This window comes from Opisthorchis viverrini (assembly GCF_000715545.1).
Source record: "Opisthorchis viverrini unplaced genomic scaffold opera_v5_161, whole genome shotgun sequence".
Classification (NCBI taxonomy): domain Eukaryota; kingdom Metazoa; phylum Platyhelminthes; class Trematoda; order Opisthorchiida; family Opisthorchiidae; genus Opisthorchis; species Opisthorchis viverrini.
In genome coordinates this window covers 424380-441380 of record NW_008751815.1, presented here as the reverse complement: position 1 = coordinate 441380, position 17001 = coordinate 424380, and the positions used below count along the sequence as shown (strand labels likewise).

Here is a 17001-nt window from a genome sequence, read left to right as displayed (position 1 = left end):
CTCCTAAGTAATAAACCAGGGAGATGGGCCTGGCCGCGGCTTTGACCTCAATCCCCTTCACGCATTGTGAGCCATACCAGCAGACCAAACGTGTTGGCACATGAAGCCTTATGGAAAAAGGCAAAGAACAGGTGATTGGGTAGACACATTATATTGACTTTACGACAAGAACCTGATGAAATAGGATGAGAAGGATGAGGAAGTGGGAGAAATATCCATTACAATTAAGTGTCGATGTTGTGGATTGCCACGGAACATTTAAGTTGTTTTGTAACAACTGAAGGGAATATCGTTCAGCTGTAGCACCATTTGGGCGCCTAGCTGCCATGAAAACGTAAGGAGGCAGGAGGGCTAGGGTACTACCGGCTTGCCCAAGCCTAAACAGGTGTAGTCAAGATGCTGAGGTTGGGTTTGAACCACAGACCTTCCGGGGACGAGATGGCTGTGGTGAAAGTGCGAATTTACTGACCGGAAGGCCCGTGGTTCGAACCCGACCTCCACCTCTCGACCTTCCCTGTCTAGGCTTGAGCAACTTGGAAGTATTCCAACCCTCGTGTTTCCTTCGGGTAGCACGGCAGCTAGGGACCGAAAGGGTGTTACAGCTGAGCATTTTTCTAATGGTTAAAATAAAACAAAAATGAGTCTACCAAGTGTAACCACGGTAGGGAAAAATAGCGACGACTGGGCTTATGGAACACGGTGTGCAGCAATCTACCTAGAGGAGAGGAAGACCCGCAAAATACGTACTTTGTTCATTTTAAATGGATTCGCGCCCCTTGATAAGAGCACCTTTGATACGGACGCGTGATTCCAATACGCTGCATTGTGAAGGGGTGTCCAGTTGTTCTCATTGAATGGATCGACCATCGCGCCGGCATCCAGAAGCATCAGGACATTATCCGCATGACCTGACATTGCCGCATGATGGATGGCAGTATTGCCATGCTGTAATTCATCTTAGTATGAGATAACACCACAACTTACTGCATCCAACGAATCTACCTGACAACCAGCGTCCAGCAACATTTTCAAGATAGAGGCCTTGCCTTGAGAAGCAATGTGGATAGGATAGCATTCGTACTGAAAGAAAGTCTGTCGGATACAGAGGATGAAAATTACCACATGAGAGCGCCAATTAGGATTTGCGCCTTCGGCAATAAGTTTGCTAGCTGTCAGCTCCCGTCCGTAGCTGCACGCGTCCCACAACCGCTCCTGTCGGGATTTTGAGCGAGTAAAAGAAGACAGCATCTGATGGCACGTTCAGAGCGTAGGAGGATAGCTCATAAAAACGATTCCTTCACGTCACGATTTGCCAGACTAATGACCTGAAACAGCAGTAAAGTAGATGTTTGAACGACTCGCCAACATTTGCATCGAATTTCCTAACTCTCTATGGAGTGTAGAAGACACGTGACACTTCACATTAGAGCACTGGCGTGGGTAAGCAGCCCCACGCAATCAGCACCCCAATAAGTATGAGACCTTGCCATGTCAAGGGGAGCAAGTGAAAGCAGAACCGTTGGGTACCCAAGGGTGAAAGAGAAGTGGGTGTGATCTACTCTTTGCAACGTGATCGAACAGGCCAGGTTGAGTAAGGCACAGATTACACCACAAGGAAACGAATGAGTAATGGTTCTGCATAAGACGGGACGCCGTACTTCTGCATTAATTAAGCGTTGCTGTCACCAAATGAAGAAAACGCTCCGCAAACGGCACTGGTCAAATGTAATACTCGTTGGTACAAGGTACCAACCTTCTTAACCATCATTAACATTAACACCAGATGAGAACACTGGCGTTTCACTGCCGTGTAGCTATCAGTTTATTTGAATCAGACATTATAATGGGAAGAAGAAAAATGGAACATGGAGGGGGAACTAGGGCGAGCCTTCAAGATATGTTAAGTGTTCGGCTATACTAAAAGGAAATCAGCCGAATAATAGTTTCGCCACTTGTGTGTATTCCGAACCATCGTTTACCTAAAAGAGTGCTGTATCCGCGCGCAAGCAGAGAAGTGATAAACCTCTGACCTGGCAGAGTGATAAGAAGTGGACTACGGAACGTCTGTACTGCCAATGTGAATAGCCTTCCAGGATAAGTCATTGTAATCCCCCTGTAGACGACTGCTGTAGGATATGGTTGTTGATCGATCTCAATAACGTTTTTGTCGCCATTCTGAAGACACGGAGAACAATACTCGGTAGACGGTGTTTCGGTATGCGTAGCACATGACCAAGTCACTGCAGTTGATGGTGCTTGATGCTTTCCGCTGCAAATCCAAATACCCGTTTTCTAATCGCCTCGTTGACGCCATCCAAAACCAGTAACGCTTCTAAGGCATCGGTGGTAAAAAAAACTGAAGACGCCGCGCATCAAATGCACGCAGAGCATTTGATACAAGAGCATACAAGAGCACAGCCCTTGCCGTGGTCTGGTGCACGCGACCGCTAAGACCCAGTGGCATGCATTTTGACACCACAAAGGACGCTACATACCAAAAGTGGCTCTGGCTTTTGATATTTTTGCACTGACTTAATCAGACACACTTCCGTCGGAGCTATTACAACTACGAGGATGTGAAAAATTTTCCACAACCTCCAGTGATTCTCTTTGAATTGTAAGGGTAATGTTCAGAGATTGTACGTTCTGAAGCGGGACTTTACACTTTGAATGCGCCAGGCACGCGCCGAAAGATGCTATGGCGGTGGTCAGTTTAATCAACACGGATTGTGCTTCGCCCCAGTCGTCACAAATGAGGGTGATGTCATCTTCATACCACAGATCAATAAGATTCTCATCAACGAAAATCTGGACACGAGTTTTGGGGGCTCGAGGAATCGTAGAAAACTGCTCGGTTGTAACACCTTCACAGTGCTCAGCTGCCAGGCCACCCGAAGTAAGCACGACGGCTGAGAAACTGCCAGGATGCTCATTATCGTCACTGACAGCAGGACATCAGTGTTCAACACCAATGATTCGCAGCCGTACAACCATGATTTATTCGAAAGCCTTATTGCGAAGGGAACAAAGATGAACTGAGAAGAGACTTTGTGCAAACTTACTACAATCATTCCCAAGGAAATAAAACTCCAGACACTCAGTCAGGCAATCTGGATAGAACCTAATAGCATTGATACCTTGCACCGTTTTCAATCAGACGCAGTGGACATCACAAGGTCCCCATCCTGGAGGCCGAAAGCACCTAAACGTTTCGCAATATCCTTTATACCCCTCTGCCAAGTCAAGTCTTCAATGGAAGTCCCTGTCGCATTACCGAAAACTCGCTTACTAATTGCCTGGCCACGGATTCGCCAACACCAACTCACACAAGCTATGGTACTGAGACAAACACCTGAAGACGTCTCGGTTCAGCTGCTCAAACAGACCAAGTCTCACAGCTATAAAACAAAACAGCTCGCATCGTAGCTTGATGCACACGTCCCTCGTGATTCATGGACACACCATTTTGACGCCATAGGTGTCTCAATTTGGTAAACACGACTCGGGCCTTACAGATTCGTGTATAGACCTCAACTGTCACACTACTATCAGAGCTTATACGTAAACCACTCCACAAATTACAGTACCCCTCCCCAGATTGTAGGTGGCGTGTTCAGTGACTGCATGTCCATGAGTGGGACCTTACACTTTGTGGGTGCAAAGTGCATACCAAAGGACGGGATGACTTTGGTCAGTTCGTCCGAAAACACCTTCTCCTTCTCTTTGAATGTAAGAACGATGTCATCTGCATATGCTAGACCGACAATGTTTTCGTCATAGTCTATTTGAACACCGGGAGGTTGGAGACCTCCCAAGATGTCGAGAGGCAGAGGCCGGGTCCCAACAACGGATCTACTGGTCAGTATGTTCCCGCTCCAAACACTGCGCATAGAACGAGTAATCAAGTACACACAGTTCGGGATCAACATCAGCTAAATCCATCTTGAACAGATGACTGGATAAGCGGAGACAAGGGCGTCTGACGTAGGCCTCACAGTACTTGGAAGTTTATGCGACGCACTTTTCGTCATTCAGAGGAAATGCCAATCCAACGACCACTACTTTGCAGCGTCTAAGTCCATTTGGAGGAAACCGGCATTTGAACCCAGGCATTTCAGGTCGTCCGCAAAAAGTAAACACATACTTCAAAGTAAGACTTGAAAGGTCATTGAAGTAGATCAGAAACAGAAGTGGTCCCAAAACGGATACCTGAGGGACTCCCATTGAGACCGGCACCGAAAAGGAATGGGTCGAGCCCACTATCACTCGGTTCCAATACACCGTGTCCCGGTGTGGCCCTGCGGCACCACAATTCTGGATTGTAGTATACGTTGTCTGTCAGTTTGATTGATTCATATGCAAGTATTGGTGATGTACAACCTTGCTTACTGGGCTTTGGCTCATGAGCTTTGTTTCTGTTTTCCATCCACAGAAATTGCCGTGAACACCTGCCTTCGGAGAATCAATGTCCCCTGGTGCGGTCATAGCGTGCATATTACATGGATGAACAGAAGATAACGCGTCTGAAATCGTGACTCTCTTCCGTGACGTTCGGCTTTTCTATTGATTCATCACAACTTACGCGCCACCGGCAACCGCCGCGAAGGTAATACTGAAACAGCATTGGTTGTTGGTTCTCGAGGTCGTATCATTAGTCGGCCCGCCTCCCGACCAATCACGTACGACTTTAAACGGCTTGATGTTCCAATGAAGTGATTTATGCGATGCAATGAATTTGGTTTGAGATTCTGCCCAAAAACCTTTGGCATTGTGTTGGTTGTTGCAGAATGTGACTGATAATCAGAAACATATACTTTCGAACTTAGGCATGTTCGGCTCTTAAAATTCTATATATTTGCACATGATTATTATTACGTTCACGTAAGTCTGTAGGGTATTCTCGTTTATTGTAACTCACGCTATATGAAACGATGTCGTGACATCATTCGCCTCCTTTGGGCAAAAACGTTCAATGTTATTTGCCAAAATTTCATATGGACGAAATAGGCAGAAGTCGGTGCACAGGTGGCCAGATAGAGTGGCAGTCAGAGTGGGCTGCATTTTCGCATTGTCACCAGCAAGCACTGAGTCCTCAAATGACGTTGCCGGTAGCGTCTCTAGGGTTAACAAATATAACCCGACCCAGGCCACTATGAAACGAGTTCTCCCGATAGGCATGCTTGGCACCAAAGTGCCTCTCCGTGCGATAATGCAATCTACGTGTCCAGGAAGCGACGGGCCCCTATGACAGATCGAAACAACGGTGTACTCTGTTCCACGAGACACCATTAGAGCCATTCGGCGGCGTGTTCCATGAGCAAAGTTTAGCAACCCTCACAAATGAAATGTTTCTTTCGTGAAAGCGAGCGGCTTCTAAACCATACTTCAAACAGAAATCGGCATAGATTAAGCGAAGAATGCACTCAGCTTTCGGGTGGATGCAAAAATGAACGTTGTGGAGCAGAAGTGAATGGTAAAACCGGTTGAAACGGGCTAAAGTATAAAATTGTCGCGCGCCTACCTAATGTGAACATATGAGCTTGAGAATATGCAACTCCCAGAACTTAATTGGTTAGGTGAGCCATCCATGTTGAATTATATACACCGTTGTCCCACGTAGCACTAATTATGCACATGGTCTCATGCGTGTTGAATCGCGTTTCCCAGACGGTGGCGAACCTCTTTTGTGCCAGACGGTCAGGAATCCTAGGTAAGTATGAACAACGCACATATATAGAGCGTCCATCCAAAATGAACACTGATATAGGTTTAGAAAAACCTAGATACCGCAGCATCTCAAAAATTTCGAAAAGCCAGGAATCGAAAGACTACAATCCATTATACGCAAGCCGTTTCGCTACGATGCGCTGAACAAACCCCACGAAAGCATTTAAAGAATACCAACATGCCCACTAGCTCGAGACCACTATCTCGTCCAAAACGTCTGGTAACGAACTACACCTTTCAAACAGGTTCACCCTAACCAGTAGTTAAAAGCATAAACGAAGCAATCTGGGTCATCTGTTGAGACTAAACAACTGAACTAACAAGGGCATCAACGTATTAATTAAAATAACAATGTACAATAAACGCAATTCGAGCAAGTCGACAGACAGACAAAAGTTGTGCACCAGAATGGAGCAGGATGTGAGAAATAATGTGCAGGGTTGTGCCCGGTTTAAGGGCATATTGTAATTATATTTTACTCATTTAGTTAGATTTCAGGGCCCCAAGAGAAATCCTGCTCGAAAATAACTTGATTTTTCCATGCCAACCGGCGACTTATTGCGCTTGCATTAGCGCTAGTAATACTTGTTCACATGTTCTCTATAGACCCTCTCTGCACACCCGCAGAGATGCAGTATTCGCCAGGTTTTGACTGGGGCGTGCACAAAATGTGCCCAAAAATTGCCAGTGCGACTGCTGGAATCTCTAATGTTGGAAATCTTTGAGCTCTACGGTCATTCCTGAGCACATCCGCGCCCAGAACTATCAAGATGACCGCCTCCTATGGCTGTGCGCCAACCGCCACCCGTTTATTGAGCGCACAATTTTCGATAGCGAACATGGGATCACTGTCGTTAGAAATCAATTCATCGACCAACTCGTCAGAAGTACACCAAAAATTTCCCGAAAACCCTTGGAAGGATCAGGGTTAGTTCTGCAAAACCTTGAGTATTTAACGGGGTTTATGTATAATCCTGGATTTTTCTGATAAGTTAGCAGCTATATTTAAACACTTTTAAGCGTATTCATAGTCCACATGGAGTGTGAAATTAGGTCTTTGAGGGGCATGTAGTATGTTCGCTAGGGAAGCACTTCGAGACGCTGGCGGGATTTCACGACAGTTTCTGTGAATAGAAAGGGGAATGAGCCCCAAAGAGCTAAGGCCCCTTAAGCAAGGACGCACAGTCCCAATCCCCACATATGAACCAACCGAAAATGGCGGACACTTCACAGTATTTATTACCTGCCGGCGTTTTGCAAAGAAACACGAGCTTTCGATAAACTCGGTGTTCGAGTGATTAGTATATTGTCGCCCGACTTCTGGCCGTAGTTGCTTTTTGTTTGAGCGAATAAAAATCGTCTTCCCATGTGGCTCGACGACATTCAGTCGGTGCTTATCACTGCAGAGACACGCTCTAGCGTCCGGCAGTTCGTGCGGAGTTGGGCAAACATAGCTTTTCCTGGTTGCGGAGCTTACTTTCTGTACTTTGGTTAAATGCTAGAGGTTCCGAACGCAACGACAAAATGTGTATGGCACAAGTCTGTGAGTCACATTTTCCACGGCGTACTACCCATGTGGCTGTGGTTACAACAGCAACCTAGCTGCTCACAACAATGTTAGCCTTTACAGACAGCTTCGAACAATAGGCATTCCGTTGTCAATAACAGGAGCCCCCCACTGAATTTATGCTACAGGCAGCTAAGTATATACCAACATTCGAACACCTCTGTGAATCATGAAGAACCTCACTACGTTAGGTTAAATTTTTCACTTGCCTCAGTAGAAGGAAAGCCCCTTACATCATTCGTGTTGCTCTGCCAGGTGAACCTAGTTCGTGTTCATGACCAGGATGCCCCGTCAGATGACCAGGTGTAATTTAGTTTGCAAGAAACACGACAGCTAACATTGATTTATCTTACGTCGTTAACTTCTTTACGGCGATATTGCAGCCCGAGATGTCTTGGTTTTGAGCGCCTCATTTTACGTCGTACCATGCATCATCGCACGAGCCACTCAACCTGACGTGACACCTTGTGAGTACTGTCAGGGCAGTTTACTTGCATACTCATGCGACGCTCGGCGTTGTCCAGACGTTTGCTGGTCGCACTGCCACAATAAAGTAACTCAATTGTTGGTGAACAACTTCCTAATTGATGATATACAACCAGGTGCAGTGACAGATAAATTTTAGAACAACGCAGCTCAGTGTGACCAAACTGCTAAAGATTCTTTGTTGTCTGAAGATAATGAAAACAAAACCTGCTATGCGGGAATGCACAGGGGAGATGTGTGACGTCAAGGAGGCTTCAGGATAACAGAACTTGCGGTCTCATGTGGTAGATTACTTTGTTGGGCTTGCTTCTATTCCAAAACCAGAACACGTTTGCAAATACGTGGATCAGCCGCGTCCAAAAAGGTACCACCTGGTACAACATGAGCAAGCTCTCAGACACCTGCTCAAAGGAGCGGAACGACATATGCTACTGTAGTTATGCACGTCTTCGATAGTGGGGACAACTCCGAATTCGCTGCCCACAACATACCACACATTAGATGACGATGTTCTGCCTGAAAACAAAGAGCTAAAATACTCGAGCTCCTCCACGTTTCGTCGTCGGTCTACAAATTTTGAGTCCACTTTTGGATGCAAAAACGATGGCAGGAGTCGACTGGATAATGGTCTTTGTTCTTTCTGTGACAAAGCCGGACTACGCAGCCACTATTTCCAATATTGTTTATCTTTGTGAAACCCGCTGAACTAAAGAGCTACATCTTTATTGTGTCAATAAAGTGCTTGTGAATTCGCGGAAAAAGGACAGTCCTGCGGGTTATGGTGAAGTTGTCTATCATTGAAGCTTGTGCCTAACCGGAGAAAAACGTGGTCCAGGTGCCCGGCATGGTCTAAGCCCTCAACAGTGTAACGACTATAAACGTTGCATTTTGCTGCCTAGAGTTCAACAATCTAACCGCTAGGTTTATTCTCAGTGGGTTTATCCGCATCAACCGATGCCTAGCTTTCAGTCAACTGAGCGCGTGCAGCGTGGAACACCACCATCAGAGGTGCGCGGGCATGTTGAGAGTATTGTTGGGAATGTGTTGGACCCCAAAAATACATGCAGCTATCTCATCAAATGCTGACGGCTCTTGTCAAGCAGGTAGTTTTATGCGATTTTCACAATGGATTAGATGGTGTTCGTTCGGTTCCCACAAACCTCCGGGCATTTGGACGTACGGTTTTGGCGAAATCTGCTGATGAACGTTCCAGTGACAATTGTTTTTCGTGCATGCAGTAAATGATTTTTCGGCCAAGATTTTTGTACCTTGTCACGCCGTTGCCAATCAAATCGTGCGGATAATTTTGGAGCATGTGACCTTAGTTGTGTAGGTACAAGCTGTACAATTTTCTTGTGATGGTCTGTACAGGGATTGAGGGACCGACTCCGTATGCCATTAATGAAGACGAGCATTTTGCTTTCCCGCTCAAGGAGACTGTGGATCCGTTTTGGGACCGTTTCTGTTTCTGATTTACGTCAACGACCTTCAGGATGTTAATTCAAGTCCATGTCTACTTTTTGCGGACGAATTGAAATCCATGAGTTCTCATATCAGCGCACTCCAAATGGATGCGGACGCTGGAAAGCGGTAGTCATTGAACCGGTAGTTCCTTTGAATGACCAGAAATGCGTTGGTACGTCATTCGGAGGAGACCAATCAAAAGCCTCTGTCATGTATGGCGATAATGGAACAGAAGACATGTCGAGGATAGATTCCCGAAAGAATTTAGCCATTTGGCTCTCTTTAAACATGTCCTTCTCACCGCAACATTGGGAATCAGCCCAAAATGTACTTGTTGTTCCTCAGATGATTTACCGCGCCTTTTCCCGCATTGATCGCAAGGACTTCCAAGTACTCAGTGGGCCTGCGTCAGATCGCTTCTTGAATATGCCGACCAAGTCGGTTATTCAGGACTCAAGAAAGACGTAACCCTCATTGAGCGCGTAAAACGAGCTGCTTGCCTGCCTCAAATCCGTGGGCTGAGTAAGGCGGCTCCAGGTGCTTGAGCGTCGTTGCTCTTGAGGGGACTTTTGCCCAGTTTGAACAAGGTTTGGCCAATAGGTTTTTCACCGCTGACCCAAAATTACACGATAGGAATTTTTTCAGGTCCAGAGCGTACACTTTCACGAGGCAACCTTTCTTCTCACTTCGGGTAGTAGCTGCCTGGAACAATCTTCCTCCGATGGTTGTCCACGCTCCTTTTAGAAACCAGTTCAAAGCATTGTTAGAAAATTTTATGCGAGTCCTTGCGCTGGTAAGCATACTGCCCCGCACTGAGAACTCAAAAAGCAGTGTTATATTTTTTCGGTTGCGCCTTTCAGGTAAACGTCAGTCTCTGAACAACAGTAACAAAACTGACCGGGGAAACTTGGGCAGAAGCCTCGCTCCTGTGTATTAATTCAGCAACCTGTAGACATTGAATTAAAGGTTTTGTGATAAACAAAATGGTGCCGCAATTGCGGATCATCAAAGCAGCGGTTGGATGCCACATATTTCCAAGTACGCCAAGCAATCAGGAAGCGCGTAATCCCTTTAGTGACGTTATCCTTTTCTAAAAAATTTCTTTCAGTCCCAGACGACATATTTTGCCGCTGGGCTTGCTTCGATAGCGCTGTCAAATGGACTGCCATTTGTTATGTGATAATGTGGTAACTGCGTGAAATATTGCACGATTTACATGCCGTACAAATAACGAACTTACTAGATGTACATCACGTCATGTAAGCCGTCCTTGCGTAGTGCGAGCAGCATCACTTGCAGTGTGACAAAAAATTGGAGTGAAAGTGCAAACAGGCTTTTGAAAAAGGTGTATTCCAATCCACCTTCCTGGGACATGCGATCCATAAGGTCATTTGACCCATCCGTGAGTGAGAGTTTCTGAGTGCCCACCACTGTGTTGGGGTGGCGGAATTTGGGAGTAAGATAGCCATTTTCAACACACGATTTGTCGCTCACTACATATGCATCAAACCGGGTTTCGGGGAGAATTGTCGCACGGATACCCAGGGTTCTTCATCATCAGTTGGCATTCCGGCTGGCATCCCAAACTGCACTTTCAATCAAGTTATGTTTCTGTCCTTGATGTTTTAGAAATTTCAATACCGCTCCTCCCAGCTCACCAATCCACCCACCAAGTTGGCTAGACAAATGTAAACTATCAGGTCAAGTTATACCTTCGTAAATTGTTTAAAGCAACCGTCATGACTTCCGGGGGGACTTCATAGAGATCTTTCGGCCAGCAAACTAAATTTGCTGGAGACATATGAAGCTGAGATCTTTATTGAAATCTGATTAAGCGGGAGTAGAAGCTTGTGAATCGATATTGGATCACTTTTTTGGACAACCGGTCATGGGGGTTGATGGAAGGTCAACACCAATGCCCAAGAGCCCTTGTGGTCTCTGTGGCCTGCCAATTGACCCTGTTAATTAATTGTTCTCGAGCAACCAATTATTAACTGAGAATCAGCCATGTTGATTTTGTGGAGAGAAGGTCGTATGAGCACCGTTAACCGATCTAGCACATAGTGCTGCGGAAATTTATATTAGCTATCGGTGCATTAAATGAGCCCTTCTGCTATTAAATTTTTGGCAAAGAGGTTATTTTCTAGCCTGGCCGATTCCGGTCCGTGGATATGCAGCCGAGCCTGCCCGTGAAGACTAGAGGTTTTGTTATTCTGCTCAGGTTTACCGGAGTCCAAGAGCGGTGCGTTGATATTTCAATGCTTGTATACATGCTCTTGATTGTGTTTTTGAATCACCTGATGGTAATTCCGTCTGAGCGCCGAATCAGCAAATATTTCAAGGCTGTTTCCAGGGCCACCACCTGACCGTGCGAGCTTCTGAACATGGTGATTTCGCAGGTGTACTGTCATGACTCTACATGCCACACTGATACAAAGTACACTTCGCAAGGTTCGACTACACTCGGAAAGCTAATGGATGGCCAAACGCCAGTTTTAACAGACCTAAGCGTTCTTAGTTCGGTTTTGGGCGCTGTTCACATGCTAAACCCTTCTGTGCTGATGAAATTCAGTCGCTGAATCCGCGACTGAAGATACTGACAAACAAAGGCGCTTTTAGCTGCGACAGATGAGTAAGTAACATTGGTGTGCGTAACATGACTCATCCTATGGACTGTTTCAAAACAGCAGCGATATTCGGCAAATGATTTGCAAATGATTTCGGATATTTAGCGCCTCTGTAACCGTTTTAACAGCAACCTCACCGATCGACACGAATTGAATACCAACAATATCATGTTCAGTCACCTTGACTGAAAATGCGGGAAACACTACAAAGGAATGATTACATCATGTACTTTACGGCGGTAAACGTTTAACTCTTGGCCGTCGACTCTGTGCTGAGTCCCTCTGTGTGTACTGCCCGCAATGATAGGGGAAATGCACAATCGCAAAACCCTGTTTTCAAATGAGTTTTGCGCCTATGTACTTTGATGTTATGCACAAGTGATCTTCTAATGCCGTCCTGTTAAGCCCTTAATGGTACAAGGCATGTTCCCATCTTCGCATACTGATATCAGTCTATCAGACAGTTTACACTTTTACGGTTTTTGGACAGACAAACGTTGTTGCATGTAGTTTACTGCTATGAAGGATGGTGATGCCGACTGTGATAAGTTCAGCTGGTACTATGCTACTGGACAGCTGGAAGTAGTTTGTCTCTTGCTTGATCGGCTATTCTGAACCACATATCCTGTAAGCGATTGACAAATAAGTCGTTGTACGGTAATGTCCATGTGCTCCCTGTGATGGCATTGAATGTCAGACAGTAGTCCTTATCAACAACTGTTCCTCTTTTCCTTTAGCAGCCACGTACTGAATGAATTTTGAGCTTTGGATGTAAACACGCTTTATGGCTGATGTAAGAGCATACGAAGGGCTAGTACAAAACGGATCCTTCATTCTAGCAAGGCAATGATTTTAGTTTTGCCATTATGTTTGACTACCGTTAACTACATCCTTTGTTGTCAAACTAAGCATCTTGTGGGGGGCCAATTTTAGCCGTCTCATTGCTCTGCTTTACCCAAAATGGACTTTGGGAAGCTACAGTATGAGCTGTTTTGTTTTATGGTTATGAGACTTGGCCTATTCGAACAGCGTAACTGAGACGTATTCAGGTGTTCCACAATCGTTGTCTCAAAACCATGGCTCGTGTGGGTTGGTGTCAGCGAATCCGTAACGACGCAGTCATAAAGCGCGTTTTCGGTTGTGCAACGGTTATTTCCATTGAAGAATGTGTCCAGCACCAGAAGCTGCGTTGGTTGAGACACGTGTTACGTATGCCGGACCATGGTTTGCAGAGGAGAGTGCTGTTTTCCATGCCCAATTCAGAGTGGCGTAAACAGAGGGGTGGCCAACCCTTGNAGAGGAGTATGAAGGAGATCACGAAACGCTTGGGTGCTGTCGGTGCTACTCGCCTTCCAGGATGGGGACCACGTGATCCTCGCTGTGCCTGGTTGGAGACACTACAAGATATGGCTGCCAGCCTATGTCAGTGACTTTCTTGTCAGTTTCTATCCAGATTGCCTGAGTGAATTTCTCGAGGCCTAGGCACCTCGCAGTGATTGTCATAAGCTAGCACTAAGTCCCTCCCCTGTCCACATTTACTCTTTTCTTCCCAATAAGGTTTTCAAATAAATCATGGTTGTACGGCAGTGAAGCATCGGTGTTAAACACTGATGTCCTGTTGTCGATGATGATATGAGCACAACTTAGCAACAGTTTGGTCCCATCTTCGGTATTTTATATCTCAATTTATTTTGCACGCTCCACAGAAGTTTTTTCTTGCAGATGTAATCCATTCTATACATGCTATAATGAAGAGTGCCGAGAAAACAACTGTTGGTGTCAATAGTTGAGGGGGAATCACGAAATATACAAAACACCAAGTGGTCTAACAGATAACTGCGAAAGCACAAAGGTACACGGAGCGGATGGCTTCAGAAAAGTTGTCAAATATCCTCACCTTTCAAAGAGGGGCATCTGTAGGTTGTGCCCGAAAAACGGAGAGGAAAACGCCAATGTCATTCTCCAAAACTGGATGAGCATTGCTGCCACGTGGATATGGTGAAAGTAATGACCTCTGTTTCAAACGTCAAGTCTGGGATTCAACCCAGAGAAAGTCCTCGTTTCACACTGTCAACCGAACAAATTTTGAAAGGTAATCTTGTTACAAACGAGGTGGGACGAACAAGTGATCTGCTGCCTAAACCTGGTAGCCGCAGTAAAAAAAACTACGGTTGAGAGAGAGGGAGAGTGACAAAGTGGGACTCAGCCTTAATTTTTCAGCAGGATAAGGAAGGCTGAAAAAAAATAATTTGGAACTGATTTCTAAAAAATAAACCCCAGTGAAAAGACGAATGAACTTTGGTGAGAAACGACCTATAAGCTGAACACTGACTCATTTTTGCCGGCTCTGGTTTATATAAAAATATAAAAAAACGAAAGGTTTGGGTTCTTTCGGACTTCCACCTTCCTCAAAAAGTGGGATTTGTCTAGTTTAGTCCAAGTATACTGTCAAGTTCCTCTAAATTCAGTTGTTGATCTATCCAATGTTGGTCTTCACCAAGCGAGAAAGGTGAACTTGGGAGGTTACATTGACCGAGGGCGGTGTTTTCTACCAATATCGATGCACTGATCATGGGTTCCGTCTGTGAGTTGTCGCCGTCTAGTTTAAACTCCGGACAGTCTGTTAAGCGGATAGATGAATCAACATTTGCTTCCGGTGTACACAGTCGACTGATATCGTTCCCATCACTTGGAGTTGTCGGTTGGTCGGGTTCAAATTCTCCACATTCGGCTCCCAAATTGTCTGTGAAAAAGTGGTGTATAAATTCGGACAAACTACTGTTCCACCATTCTGTGGTCGACTTGACGCGTAAACCTCGAATAGTCAAATCCAACGGATCATTGGTTGCATTTAAGTCGATTGTCGTCGATATATCCTGTAAATCACAATGGGAAGATTGCTCGGTATCTCTGATGGTGACAGGCTGATCAGTCGGTCCATGGGAAGTGATATTGTGAAGGAGATCGGCCACATCTGTTGAGATATTTTCAGAAAAACCGAGATAGTTCTGCTTGCTGGAATGATCGGTCGAATCACTGGTTGTTACATCCGTTATGGGGAAATCGTGTTTAATTTTATCTTCCAGTGGCAATGAATCGATTTCGCTTTTCGGATCCAATATGCCGTAGTTGTTAGTCGCGGCACTCAGCAGCGAGTCGGGCGAAAGGTAAGTCGTATCAGGGACCTGGGGCGGGGGTGTACACAAATCTGAAAGAGGTGATGAAGAACCAGATGCCGAACTCCAAGTTGTATCACTCAGAGATATACCACTACTTCGTTGACTGGAAGTGGTTTTGGCTTTCGGAAAGTGTTCTGTACGTCGTCGTTTTGTTGTATGTTCAGCTGTCTGACAAGGGGCAATAACTCTCGTGTCTAGCAGGTTATCCTTCTCATGAGACCTCATTTCAACGTCAATGTCTTCTAATGTGTTAACAGGCCTTGTGGGTTTCACTGAATTGCTGTTTAGTTTGTTTGCTGCGCGATTAGAATACGATCCCAAGCAGCAAACACCGTGCTGCCAAAAATGCAGAAATTTAGAACTGATTCGATTGCTGGACAACTGCTCTTGAAATTCAGGATTCAGGCGCCATAAATCACCACGACCACCCGGTTCTTCCTTACGTCGTGGTACACGTTGGAAACAGCGGCTTGACACAAGGTTTTGGCGAAGAGCTTCCTGAAAAAAAAACAAGAGTACAAATGGGTATGTAATGTGCAAGATCCGACAATCAAATAGTTTCAAATGTTAGGTAAACTTGGCTTATAATTCGGGACCAGTATACTGGAGAATCCACTGGAGCGACTCAGATTTTTTGACATTTGCGGACTTGTGCACAGATTTGTAATACCACTTCACAAATCCGCGACCATCTTTTCGGGAAGACGTTTTGTTTCCTTAAAAGATCGAGCCTGTCCCAATATGTGCGAACTAGGCCGTTGCGGCGTGACCGATCGGCTGAGGTGGTTAAATGATACATCGAGAAAATTGGTGTTCGCCCAGCTTGAATATTACCCAGCTGTATAGAGTAATCAGTCGCCGGTGCTAAAAGATCATTTGTCATACTGTGTATTCCAAGTCAAGAGAATAAGGGTTAACGCGAAAGAACAGCTTGATTCATCGTCATCATCATCATCATTCATAATCACATCATCATTAAGATCATTTGTCATACTGTGTATTCCAAGTCAAGAGAATAAGGGTTAACGCGAAAGAACAGCTTGATTCATCGTCATCATCATCATCATTCATAATCATCATCATCATTGTCATCATCGTCATCATCATCATTCCCAGCCTCATCTTCATAGTTTACAAACAAATAGCTCTCGTATTTTAACAGACGGAAACTCGTAGCAGGGGCCGACATAGGTTCGACTAATCAGCTTTTCATCCAAGCACTAAGGAAGTCACGGGAGTCTCGTTTTGGGATGTGGAAGACTACGTTGAAACCTCGTGCTTTATATCTGCGCAACCAGAACGCCATTACCAGCCAATTCGACTGTGCTGGTCACTACCGTCTCCCTGGATGGGGGCCCCGAGACGGGCCACATCAATGGCTAGAGACATTATCAGACATGGCCCAGTCGCGCCCTCAAAGGCGCTCATGCATCAAAGCTATTGCATTCAGTGCATAGCTCCCTTCCCAATCCCCTCAACTGACAATCCACTGACGGTCCTGTATCCAAGCGCCAATTTATCAGCTCCCGCCTCCAACACGCAGCTACTTACTCCACCTCCCCAGATCATCGGTGGACGAAATTGTGGCAGCTGCAACCACTGTAGGACAAGTACGCGATTCTTGCAGCTGATACTGATCTTGATGATGATCTTTGGACTGGCCACACGTTCTGAAGCGTTCAGTCACTTTTGTGACTTTTGAGTCGATGGACTCGAAAATTGGTCAAATTTTTGTATAGGTGGGCTCAAATTGCCCTGCTGCCGTATTCCTGCAACATCAAACGCTTTGCACGTTCAATCGCTCTTAATTCAAGTCGCTTTGCTGTATCTTTTCGAAGGAGACAGCTAATTGTTCCTCCTTTACTAAAATGACAAAGCTACAAAATTCGGCCTCCTGAATTTAGGAAGTTCATCAATCCTATGGATAACCGAATATATATATATATATATA

The 17001-nt window shown here is 45.4% G+C and overlaps 2 protein-coding genes across 2 annotated transcripts in view; both read right to left on the bottom strand.

Annotated features, from left to right (window-relative positions):
* Positions 1 to 1248, bottom strand: part of T265_07110 (hypothetical protein) — a gene marked incomplete at both ends in the record, with an annotated part of 21384 nt that extends 20136 nt beyond the window's left edge. The window contains 2 exons of the mRNA XM_009172553.1: positions 748 to 945; positions 985 to 1248. Of these exons, the coding sequence (XP_009170817.1) occupies positions 748 to 945; positions 985 to 1248 (462 nt within the window). The remainder of the gene's footprint in view (positions 1 to 747; positions 946 to 984) is intronic.
* A 12397-nt stretch (positions 1249 to 13645) lies between these two features.
* T265_07109 (hypothetical protein) overlaps positions 13646 to 17001 on the bottom strand; it is a gene marked incomplete at both ends in the record, with an annotated part of 20880 nt that continues 17524 nt past the window's right edge. The window contains one exon of the mRNA XM_009172552.1: positions 13646 to 15548. Within this exon, the coding sequence (XP_009170816.1) occupies positions 14298 to 15548 (1251 nt within the window). The remainder of the gene's footprint in view (positions 15549 to 17001) is intronic.